This window comes from Nicotiana attenuata, chromosome 6, assembly GCF_001879085.1.
Source record: "Nicotiana attenuata strain UT chromosome 6, NIATTr2, whole genome shotgun sequence".
Lineage (NCBI taxonomy): Eukaryota > Viridiplantae > Streptophyta > Magnoliopsida > Solanales > Solanaceae > Nicotiana > Nicotiana attenuata.
This window is the reverse complement of record NC_031994.1, coordinates 23,342,328-23,354,456: the sequence shown is the minus strand read 5'-3', so window position 1 is coordinate 23,354,456 and position 12,129 is coordinate 23,342,328. Positions and strand designations below refer to the sequence as shown.

Genomic DNA, 12,129 nt, shown 5'->3' with positions numbered 1-12,129 from the left:
TTTAAATACTCTTGGTGTGATGAGTTAGGAGAATTGTTTAAAAAGGTCGTGTCTATAAAAAAAGTGTAGTTTGATTGCTCGAGGAAGAGCAATGGTTTAAGTGTGGGGTGTTGATGATAGGCTATAATTGCATATTTTAGTCGCTTATTACGCTTGAATTTACTGCACTTTAATTGAGTTTGCGCTTTAATCGCTAGTGTTTTGCACTAATTGTGTGTTTTATGCCTTGTAGGTGTGATTCCGAGCTATATAGATGTTATGGAATGAATTTAAGTGATTTGAAGCTTTAAAGTCTGAGTAAAAGCTCAAGGAATTAAGCCGGGATCGTGTTCGGGGGTCAAATTTGATAATTAAGTACGAACGAAGACTTGAGGAGGCATATTGCGCACTGTCTAGTAAAATAGACATAACTTTTTGCTCAGAACTCCATTTGGGCTCCACAATATATGGTTGGAAAGCTAACTCGAAGGGCTACAACTTTCATGTTTTATGTTTTTCCAAATTCCAAACGGAACAGGGTGAAAAACCGCGGTTCCACCGCGACCGCGGCAGAACCGCGGCAGAGTGTACTCGCGGACAACTGAAGAATCAGAGAGTATGTTTGGCCGCGGTTTGACCGCGACAGCGGTGGGACCGCGGAAGGAAGCGAAAATTTCAGGGACTAAAGTGCAAAACATGGGATTTTAAGTCCTAAACCCTATATTAAACAAAGGAGGCCTGCCAAGAACGAGGAGGGGGACATATTTTGGACACAAATTAGACCTAAGGAGGCGGAGAGACACTACTTTAGGGTTAGACAACACCCTTGGAGGCAAGAACACATTGGGAGCAAGGCGGAGAATTCTTCTACGAGTTTTTTCCTTCCTCTTCCTATTTTTCATTGATGGTTATGACTTTTAGTATTGTAGTTTTACATACTATTATGAATAGCTAATTTGTTATCTAGAATTTTTAATAGAACCTTTTGTAGGATAAATTCTTGTTATGTTTTTATATAATTGAGCCATAGCTTTTCTCTATTTGTTCAACTACGTTTATATTGTGGTTGGTTGAAGATCTCTCAATTAGCTGTGCCTATTTAGTATGCATAACTCGGGAGAGAGTGCATATTTAGGTAATTGTTGAACAACACCACTCCCAAAGTATATGAGGGATCAATAACCGAGGGTTTAAAGGCGGGATTAGGGATAACGAAGCCTTGGGTGCGATCTGAAGGGAGATGTATTAAAAGCCAGCTAGCGTAGCTCGGGAGAGTGCGTCTAGTAAATTGTCGTAATTACTCGGGAGAGATTTACGGTAATAAGAGTGCTCATGATTGGTAAAGAATACTTAGGTGAAATTATAGAAGACATAGCGGGAAGGATTCCGACAATTGGGGAAATCATAACTCTAGACCTCCTTAATCTTTTCTCTAACCCTTAGTATATTTAGTTGTTAATTTACTATTTTAATTTGTTAGTTAAGTAGTTAAACACAAGAATCTTAATATCTATAAGTAAGGAATTGTTCAAGCTTGTATTCTTGGTGATAGTGAACAGCTGTAGCTAAACCTTAGTTCTCTGTGGGATTCGACTCCGGACTTGTAAACCGGATTATATTTGCAACGACCGCATTGTCCTTTTTATAAGGCATAGTTGGGCGTGATCAAATTGTCCTAGAATTTGGTATTTATGAATTTTGACCACGAAATTGGATATAAATTAGGAATAAATTATATATTTGAGTTAGTGGCATTATGGGTAATGATTGTCTTCAAAAAAATTCGAAATCTGGGCACGTGGGCCCGGGTGTTGACTTTGTTGACTTTTCGAGCGGAGTTGGAAATTATTATAAATTGATTAATTAAGAGTCTTTGGGTATATTTTGATTGGTTTGCATTTGGTTTGACTAGTTTCGGATCGATGGGCATCGGTTTGAGGTGTTTGAGAGGCGTTGGAGCCGGTTATAGAACTTCGGAGCGAGGTAAGTCTCATGTCTAACCTTGTGGAGGGGAATTTACCGCGTAGGTGTTATATTACTTACGTACTACATGTTGTGGGAGCAATGCACGTATGATGTGATGAGTGTTTGTGCGTATGCTAGATTTTCTGATTATGTCCGGGTAGACTTAGGCTCACACCATACTTTAATTGTACTATTTGAGTTACTCTTGCCTGTTTAAATGCTTTAATTCACATTATAACCTGAGACTAGACTAGCGTAGAGTAATGGACTTGCATTTTAGATACTTGACGAGCTACTTGATTAGCCGTGAAAATTATACTTCCCATACAGATATCTCCCCCGTTGTGCGAATTCATCGAAAGTTTTCTTGAAATTCATAACTCACACGTATATTTCGTGAGTGGGGTCAAGGATTCGTTAAGGTTTCTTATTCTAATGGGATCGCGCTGAACGCCTCAGCAGCACTCTTATGGGATCGGGCCGTTCGCCTCAACAATATCATGTATCATACTCTTGTAGGATCGGGTCGTTCGCCTCGGCAGGATTATTGTAATACACTCTTATGGGATCGGGCCGTTTGCCTCAACAGTTCTATGAAACACTCTTATGGGATTGGATCGGTCGCCTTGGCTTAATCGTGCGTAATGTTTGACAAAAGTCAGTATATCAGTTTTCCTGATTTGAGACGCGACCCTTTACCTAGTGTTGACCATTATGTATTCAATTAGAGGTACTATCTGATATACGTAGACTTTGTGTTTACTGTTTAGTTAAGGAACGTATGATGTACCTATATCTATTTTCACTGTTTACTTACCATACTTCATGCATGTTTACTTTTTATTGTATTGATTCATTGGACCACTAGTAAGTATCGATGTCGACCCCTCATCACTATTTCTTCGGGGTTAGGCTCGATACTTACTGGGTACGCATTGATTACGTACTCATGCTACACTTTTGCACTTATTGTGCAGGTATATGTTTCTGGTGGTCATTTGGGCGTAAATGAGCATCTATTGCAAGGACTTTACGGTGAGTTGCATCCCATGTTACAAACCGTAGCACACGGAGTTTTCTTCGTATTCATTTATGTTATCCTGTCTATTTTACTTTCCAGACAGATGTTGTATTAATATTGTATTTCCCAATAAATGCTCATGCACTTGTGATATCTGGTTTTGGAAAATTTTAGTAAATATTTATGGTTTTGCTTAATATTGTCGCCATTTTATTTTATATCTTATTAATATTGTATGCTCCATGATTTCCAATGCATTAATTTGTTTATTTAATAAAATATCATGATTTCAAATGTAATAAAATAATTAATTAAGTTGGTAGTTCACCGCTGGCTTGTCTAACGGCGATGTTGGACGCCATCATGATCTATAGCGGGAATTGATTCGTGACATAATCAAACTAAGCCAGAAGTGAAGATCAACAAAGCTGAATATGGCTTATCTTTGACTTGGTTCACAACATGTAACATAAATTAATAAATACTCGTGGTAATCTCTAGTTTCTCCCCAGCTGCCGGTTACGAAGACTAAGCACAAACAGTGCAGCAAACCGTAAGATGTGCAATCAACTGAAACCACAATGTTCCCATCTCATAGCATTTCTACTTCATGCTTACAACTTGAACAACATTTGGCATTTGTGGATTACTGGATTCGTAGCCTGAGTAACTCACATACAATTTTTAACAAAGTTGTATTGCTGCTTATGAGACTAATCAAAGTACAAAGACTTGGAACTAATCTAGCACAGTGGACCAAGTGTGCTTCATGTGCATCCACAGTTCTTGCATGATTCAGATGATCAATATTCCCCCCAGAAACAGGTCACAAGAGAAGAAAAGTTAAATGTAAGATTAATTTTAAGTTTTTGCAGTCTTTGGTAGATCAATTTAACTTGAGGCAAGGAGAATCTTGACCATTACAGCCTTCTGTATCCAGATAAGAGCTAAACATTTAGAAACAAGTCCCCTAGCTGGTGAGAGCAGAGAGTATACTCTAAAAATTATACCTAACAGCTGTGGATAAAAAGTTATGGAGAAATGAAACGAAGACAACATGCTTATGAGCAGAAAAAGAAAGCTTAAGCATACATCATTGTTATATTTCAAAGTTGTTTGGACACAGACAAGATGAATTTGGGAGTTAAGTATGTGAGATGCACATCTAGAAGGTGTGTTTAACCACTACAAGGAGAATTTGTTTACTCCATCATTAGCGCTCCTACAAGACCAGATGCATTACACAAGTTATCTTGTTGGCACATCATCGAAATCATCATTTCCCACATTTCTTGACTAATACAATTTACAGAGGCCATGTTATTCAGAGCTCTCAGTAATGATTCTTTATCTTCTTCGTGAATTAGGCCGTGGAATAATTTATTTAAACTTGTATCACGAGGAATATATCCTTTGAAAATCATCTCATCCAAAATAACAGCAGCTTCCTTAAACTGCATCGCTTTACAGAGCCCATCAAAATATATTCTATAACTAACCACATCAGGTTTACACCTTTGCCTCGGCATATCATCCAATAGTTCACTTGCTTCTCTTAATTTCCCATCATTACAAAGGCCCCGAAGTATCACATTACAACTGACTACATCGGGTTTACACCCCTTCTCTTCCATCTCATTCAGAATACTGAACGCAGAATCGAAATCTTTCTCCTGACAATAACCATGCATTAATGCATTGAAAGTGACTGTGTCACATTTGCAACCATTCTTTTCCATCTCTGTCAACAAACCATAAACTTCTTCCTTTCGACCGACCCTGAAGTATGCACTAATCAAAGTAGAATACACAGCTGAATCCAACTCCACTTTCTTTTTCAACATCTCCTCCTTCAGCTCAACAGCTGACTCAAAATTATCAACCATACAAAGTCTTTTAATCAACGCGACATACACAAAAGCATTAGGCTTCAACTTGAAATTCCTCTCCATCATCTTTTTCATCCTAAACGCCTCGTTCAAATCCTGGTTCACGCAAAGCCCATTAATCAGCGTCCCGAAAGTGACCACATTTGGCTGAACTCCTCTCTTTTGCATTTCGGCGAACACTTCGCGTGCTCTATCCAAATCGCCACACAAACAACTCGCATTCATCAGTATATTAAACGTAAAAACATCGGGGGTTCCATAACTTTCAAAGTTCTTCAATATTTCACCAATCTTTGCATACTCTTTACAAACTAAAAGTGCATTCAACAAGCTATTCACAGATTTTATACTTCTTGGGCAGCGAAAAGAAGGTATTTCGGTGAACATATGTAGAGCCTTTTCGGGTAAATGGGCTCTTCCGTAGAATGAAATAACATTGCAGAAAATGACTTCTTTAGGAGAAATACGAGTGTCATGCCTTAATTTATCGAGTATTTGTTCCATTTCCTTGAAGAGTTTGGCTCTGCCAAGTTTGCAAATGATAAGATCATAGCTGGTGGGAGAATAGCTAATGGGTTTAGTAGTGTGGTCTGTTCCATGGCTGGGATTAGGATTGAGGAAGAGTTGAAGGGCGATTTTGGGATCCTTTTGCTGGCGAAGTAGAGAGGAGAGCCTGAATGGCGATAGCTTTTTCACTTTCTCCATTTCGTATTGTCACTGAATTCTAAACTATTGTTTGCTTCAATTTATAGGTGTTTAACGGGCGGGCTGGGACGGGCCGTACACAAAAAAAATCAGCCCGTACGGTTATCGTTTCGGGCTGTTAGCGGGCTGATGTGTCTAACTTCCGATTCCGTTATTCCTTTTTACCATAAGAGTGGATAAGTATTTTTTTTCCTAAAAGCTCCTTATCAAGAACCGTTGACCTTTTAGTACACGCATGATCTGCTGAAGACCTCGCATTTACTCATCATAAGCAAGATTCAAAATCGAGTTCCCCTAATTCAACACTTCCACAACTATATCACTTATCGATCAACTTTCTGAACGTAGGCATCGTTATTACGAATAAAATAGAAATTTGGAATTTGAATTCTTATAAGTGAGCTCTACCACACGATCTAGAGTAAGAAGAAAGAGTGACAGTCTTAAATGCCCTGTAGCCTCCTGCTTATAAGTGTGGTGCACGACACGCCCATAAACAAGACTCTACTAGACACGGCTTGTGGATTCCCTAGGACAGAACTGCTCTAATACCACTTTTATCATGCCCCGAACCTGAGGGCGAGACCGGCACCCGGTGCCTCACCTAACCTTGCGTACTAACTTGCGCTAAGGAACTTTGAACATGTGATGTCATACTTTAGTCATGGGCCAAATTGCAAGACAATTGCGAAGGCTGACTAAATATCAATCTAAAGCTGGGCCGACAAGTCAGTCGTAATTATTGCAGCTGACAAACCAACCAAATATACATATAGGGCCTACAAGTCCAACATATTGCACTAACTAACAGGATATGTCTACAAGCCTCTACTAGTGGATATACAGTGATCGGAACAGCTCCCCGACCTACTCATACCATATATACTTATATACACAAGATGTACATAAAACTCTAGACCCGGCAACTCTGAAAGACATGGAGCTTACCGATAAAGCTGAACTCGGGCAACACTTAATGAGGAGGTCTACACGCCTGTCTGTCTGAACCTGCACGCATGAAATACAGCACCCCCAGAAAAGGGACGTCAGTACGAAATAATGTACTGAGTATGTAAGGCAATATACTAAAAGCTGAAACTGAATTGATAATATAATAACTGCAAGTAACTGGAAGTCAAAGATAATCTGAAGATATGCTTACATGCTGATACTGACTCAACTCTCTCAATATAGTATGTAAAATAGCTGTCGGGCCCTATAAGTAAGTAAGTATATATATATATATATATAAAACTGCTCTACCGTAGTAGGCTCGCTCATAGGCGCTCGGCCATACTAGGCTCTATATCTCGACCAACTAGGCTCGCTCATAGGCGCTCGACCTCAGTAGGATCGGTATATAAATTACCATCTGATCAGAGGTTGCCCAATAGGGGCCTGCCCATCGATTATAGCTCGATGGTAATGAAAATAATTTAATACTGTATATATAAACTCCCTGCTCTCTTGACTGGAAGAAGAAAATACACAATTAAATATGAAGACCCGATAAGGAGAATATTGTAACTTATAAAACTAGGAATGTATACGTAATTTGCGAGACTAGCAAAAATATACGTAAATTCCGGGACATGAATTTTTCTTTATGCCTCGTTATCAAACTTGTGTAATGACGAGATCATGCAAAATTAAAGAAGAGCTTAGCCTTAACATACCTGGAGTAGGAAAAAATCCGTATCATATTCTTGGAAAAGGTTGCACCGTACTCCTTTAGAACCGCAAAAATTTACGTTGCTAAGGTTCTAATAATTCTTTTTGGATTTCTTTTGTAGGAAACGGCTGAAGAAATCACGTTGCTAACCTTGCCAAAGCTTCACATTTGATTTTGTATTAAAACTATTGGAATCTTTACCAACTATGCAAAAATCAAACTGTTGGAAACGTAACTGTTGGAAACGCTACAAAAATCAAAGCTTCACATTTTACACTATTGAAGAAGCTTCACAAGTTTATTTGTCCAAGAAGTCTATTGCGGAATCCTTGTATGTGACTAATGATAAAATCTTAGATAATGCTAGTCATGTGAATGGGCGAAATAAAAGAGTCTGATTCTTTTAAAGAAAACGCATCTTTAATGGCTAATGTTAATGTTACAAAATCATTTAAATATGCCACCTAACCTAATGAACTATTATCTAAATAAGCCACCTAACCTAATTAAACTAAGAGTCACTACTACCTAAGGCATTTGCTGCCACGTGGGGGTGGGAAAATCTTATCCACTAAACCCCACATCAACTCGGACTCTCTTTCCACAATCCTGAATATATCGGCCTTTCGGGCATGTACTTTTCCGTCCCAATCATGGGCCTTGATGAAAAAATCCACGAGCATTTCAAATGAGTCTATAGAATGCTCGGGAAAAAGTGAATACCACGTCAGATCTCCTTTCTTAAGAGTCTCCCTGAATTTCTTCAGCAAAATGGACTGAATCTCGTGGGGAGCTAAATCGATTCCCTTCACTACCATTGTATAGGTGGTGATGTGCTCCTTGAGGATCTAAACTCCCATCATTGTAACGATCAGGCCGGTCGTTTTGAGTGTATTAGCCTCGATCCCTTATTTACTTCTATCCCAGTATCTTTTTTTTGCTTATGTGACTTGCCGAAAGGTATTATTTTTGGTTTCGGAGTGTTTTGGGACACTTAGTCCCTAAAACGGAAGCTTAAGTCTTTAGATTTTGACTGTAGTTGGAACTGTGTGAAGACGACTCTGGAATGGAGTTTTACTGGTTCTGTTAGCTTCGTTGGGGTAATTTCGGACTTAGGAGCGCCTCTGGATTGTGAATTGGAGGCATGTAGCTGAATTAGGCTTGAAATGGCGAAAGTTGAATTTTTGGGAAGTTTGACCGGGAGTGGACTTTTTGATATCGGGGTCGGATTCTGATTCCGGAAGTTGGAGTAGGTCCGCAATGTTGGATATGACTTGTGTGAAAAATTTGAGGTCAATCGGACGTGATTTGATAGGTTTCGGCATCGGTTGTAGAAGTTTGAAATTTTCAAGTTCATTAAGTTTGAATTGGAGGCTAATTCGTGATTTGAGTGTTGTCTGATGTGATTTGAGGGCTCGACTAAGTTCGTATGGTGTCTTAGGGCTTGTTGGTATGTTCAGTTGAGGTTTCGGGGGCCTCGGGTGTGTTTCGGATGCTTAACGGATTGAAATTGGACTTGTGTAAATTGCTGAAGCTTTCAGGCTTCTGGTATTGTCGCACCTGCAGTGGGGAGACCACAGGTGCGAGAGGGAGCTCGCAGATGTGACCCTGATCTGGGAACCCAGTGGTCGCAGGTGGGATAAAAGTAGCGCAGAAGCGGAGCCGCTCCCGCGGAGAAGGGATCGTAGAAGCGGAAGGCGAGATGAGTTAGGACTTCGCAGAAGCGGACCGCTCTCCGCAGTTTCGCACGCGCAGGTGCCGCCACCTCATCGTAGGAGTAGACCCAACCCTCTTTAGTCATTTCCGCACCTGCGATGGAATTTCCGCAGGCCCGGCATCTCAGGTTCGACTAAAGGCCTGCAGGTGCGAATATCGCTGGGCAGAAAAGAGAGATTTCGAGGGTTTGATCTCATTTTCATATTGGAACCTTGAGAGCTCGGATTTGGGCGATTATTTGAAGGATTTTCAGAGAAAGCTTTTGGGTAACGATTCTTACCTCCTTTATAATTATATTCCACTAATCTATAGTTAATTTCATCATTTAATTAAGGAATTTAGTAGAAAAATTTGGAAAAAATGGGAGAAGTTCTTCAACTAAGTTTTTGAGTTTTGATTCGGATTTTGATATTGGATTTGGATAATTTTGGTACGAGTGAACTCGTGTGTAATGAGTTCATATTTTGTGACTTTTACCCGATTCCGAGACGTGGGCCCAGGTCGACTTTTTGGGGCGATTTTTTAATTTCTTGCTTAAGCCTTAATTTCATTAATTAGATTAGTTTCTTATAGTTGTATTTATGGTATGTAATTGCTTTTGGCTAGATTTGGGTCATTCGGGGTCGGAAAATCGTGGAAAAGTCATTTTTACCGATCGATTTGAGCTTGGTTCGAGGTAAGTGGCTTGCCTAATCTTGTGTGGGGGAACTCCCCTTAGGATTTGGTATTATTGTGTTATGTGAGCGCCGTGTACGCGAGGTGACGAGTGCGTACATGAGCTATTTGTTGTAAAAATTCGATGTTAATGAGTAATAACTTGTTTTCATCTTCATTGAGTTATACCAGTATGTGTAGTTAGTCTAATATCACATGTGTACATGCTTTAACTGCTTATTTGAACTTTGTACAGCATGCCTAGTTGATTTCCTATTTTTCCTTGATCGGTATCAGTCTTAACTGTAGAGTTCTTGCTGTTAATTGTTGTACTTATCGGTATGAGATGTGTGTTTACTTTTGGGACTACGAGGCAGTACCTCGGGAGATTCCCCTACATATTTACTTTTGAGACTATGAGGCGGTACCTCGGGAGATCTCCCTACACATTTACTTTTGAGACTACGAGGCAGTACCTTGGGAGATCTCCATGCACATTTACTTTTGAGACTACGAGGCAGTACCTCGGGAGATCTCCTTTCATATTTACTTTTGGGACTACGAGACGGTATCTCGGGAGATCCCCTGCTATTTATCCCTGTGTGTTGTACTGTTATTGTTGTGATTTCCTTTTTGTTAAATTCTAGTATTTTATTACACTGCAATATTTCTTTGCCTTAATTATTTTTATATATACAAATAGGGCCCTGACCTGACCTTGTCACTACTCGACCGAGGTTTAAGCTTGGCACTTATTGGGTACCGTTGTGGTGTACTCATGCTACTCTTCTGCACATGTTTATGTGCAGATCCAGGTACTTCTTATAACCCACTCCATCAGTGAGCAGCGAGATTTGGAGACTTCAAGGTATACCTGCCGCGTCCGCAGACCTCGAAGTCCCCCTCTATTCCCTCCTTCATTATTTACCTTTCCGTACCTTTTTGTTAGACTCTAGTGTATAGAGATACTAGCTTTCTCCTGTAGCTTATGACTTATGATGTTCCCGGTTTTGGGAATTCTGTGTATATTCGAGAGTTGGTTATTGTACATGTCGAGCGGCATTTATATCAGCTATTTAAATATATGTGGCAGTTAGTTGTTAAATTTATGCTTTCATTTTCATTATTCTGCAAATATTAGGCTTACCTAGCCGTAGAGACTAGGTGCCGTCACGACATCTCACGGAGGGAGGATTTGGGTCGTGACAATCATACTTCGGCACATTTGGCATTTTAAATCGCTTCAGGATTAGTTCTGGTGTCGCGCTTGGTTTTTACGGCAATTGTGTGTACTTCTTTGAGTCCATTCCTTTCAGCACTGGTGGTACGCCCGGAATTTCATCCATTCGAGCGTTTACTTCCCTCATAAACTGCATGAGTTCGACTTTAAAAGGATCACTTTTGTTGTTATAACCGGATTCGTTCCCCCTGGACCCATCGGAGCCGACCTCGCCACTCGGAGTGTTGTTGTCGACCCTCTGCGTCACTTGATTTGCGGGAACACCAGGGAGAACTAGGACTTGCCCATTCGGGTTGTTGGAAGTGCCCGACAACGCTTGCTTCAGTTTTGTCATGACCTTATTCTGCCGTGTGAGGTGGCCTATAATGGCCTCATGTTGCTCTTGCAAGTCTCTAACCGCTTCGATGACATGCTCTTCTTCAACATCATCAGGAGTTGCCTCCCAAACATGTCGCGGATATCGGCCGTCGTGGACCGGTGTGGCCTTGTTTCCCTTGTTGCGGGTATCACTAATTGAATCCTCGTGTTGAGGCTGATTTCCTTGGGCCTCAATATTGTGTGTGTTGTTAACACCATTATCTGTTATTTTTAATGGTTTTTGCTAAGAACAGAGAATCAAACAAGTTAGTAACACATGCAGGGATCAATTCAATTACACAACTGTCTATGCCCCCACGGTGGGCGCCAAACTGTTTACCGATAAAATGGTGCAATTGAATTTATACGTGGTTTATAGACTAGTGAATTTATTTGATCCAAAAATAATAGATGAATTACACAGAAATATAAAACTTAGCCTTAAAGTTGGAATAGAAAGCAGATATCTTGGTTCTGGGCGTAGAGCTACCGGGAGCAATAAGAACAACACAAATAAGCAAGAAAGTAAAGTATTATGGAGTTTTTGATAGAATATAGTGTATGCTTGTAAGAAAATTCGTCTCCACTACAATGATGATAGAGCTTACTATTTATAGTTACACCTAGGGAACAAGGTCTTAGGATTAAGCTCCTTTTTAATGACAATTATCAGGGTCATTGAAGGATATGTAGCAGTGGGCAATGAATGTCATATTCTCTGTAATGGATCATGCACTTAAAGCTGTAGAATATTCTTTATTGAATGCTACCGGATGGTGGCGTTAATTTTGTCGTTATGAGTATCATTCTCTCCGATGACAAACGAGATCATTGTCTTCGTGTTTAGCTTTCTTTTGCCTTCGGTTCCACGTGTCACTTTCTTATGCGATCATTAAATATAAATATATTTTACCCCATACATTATATATAT

General features: G+C 39.9%; 1 protein-coding gene across 1 annotated transcript; it reads right to left on the bottom strand.

Moving 5' to 3' along the window:
* On the bottom strand, window positions 4,030–5,560 carry LOC109226714 (putative pentatricopeptide repeat-containing protein At1g53330). Its single transcript, XM_019391556.1, has one exon. It carries the CDS (start codon window positions 5,557–5,559, stop codon window positions 4,168–4,170), a length of 1,392 nt encoding a protein of 463 aa, XP_019247101.1. The 5' UTR covers window position 5,560; the 3' UTR covers window positions 4,030–4,167.

Coding starts and splice junctions, on each gene's coding strand:
- LOC109226714 (XM_019391556.1), bottom strand. CDS start 5,559: ATGGAGAAAGTGAAAAAGCTATCGCCATTCAGGCTCTCCTCTCTACTT.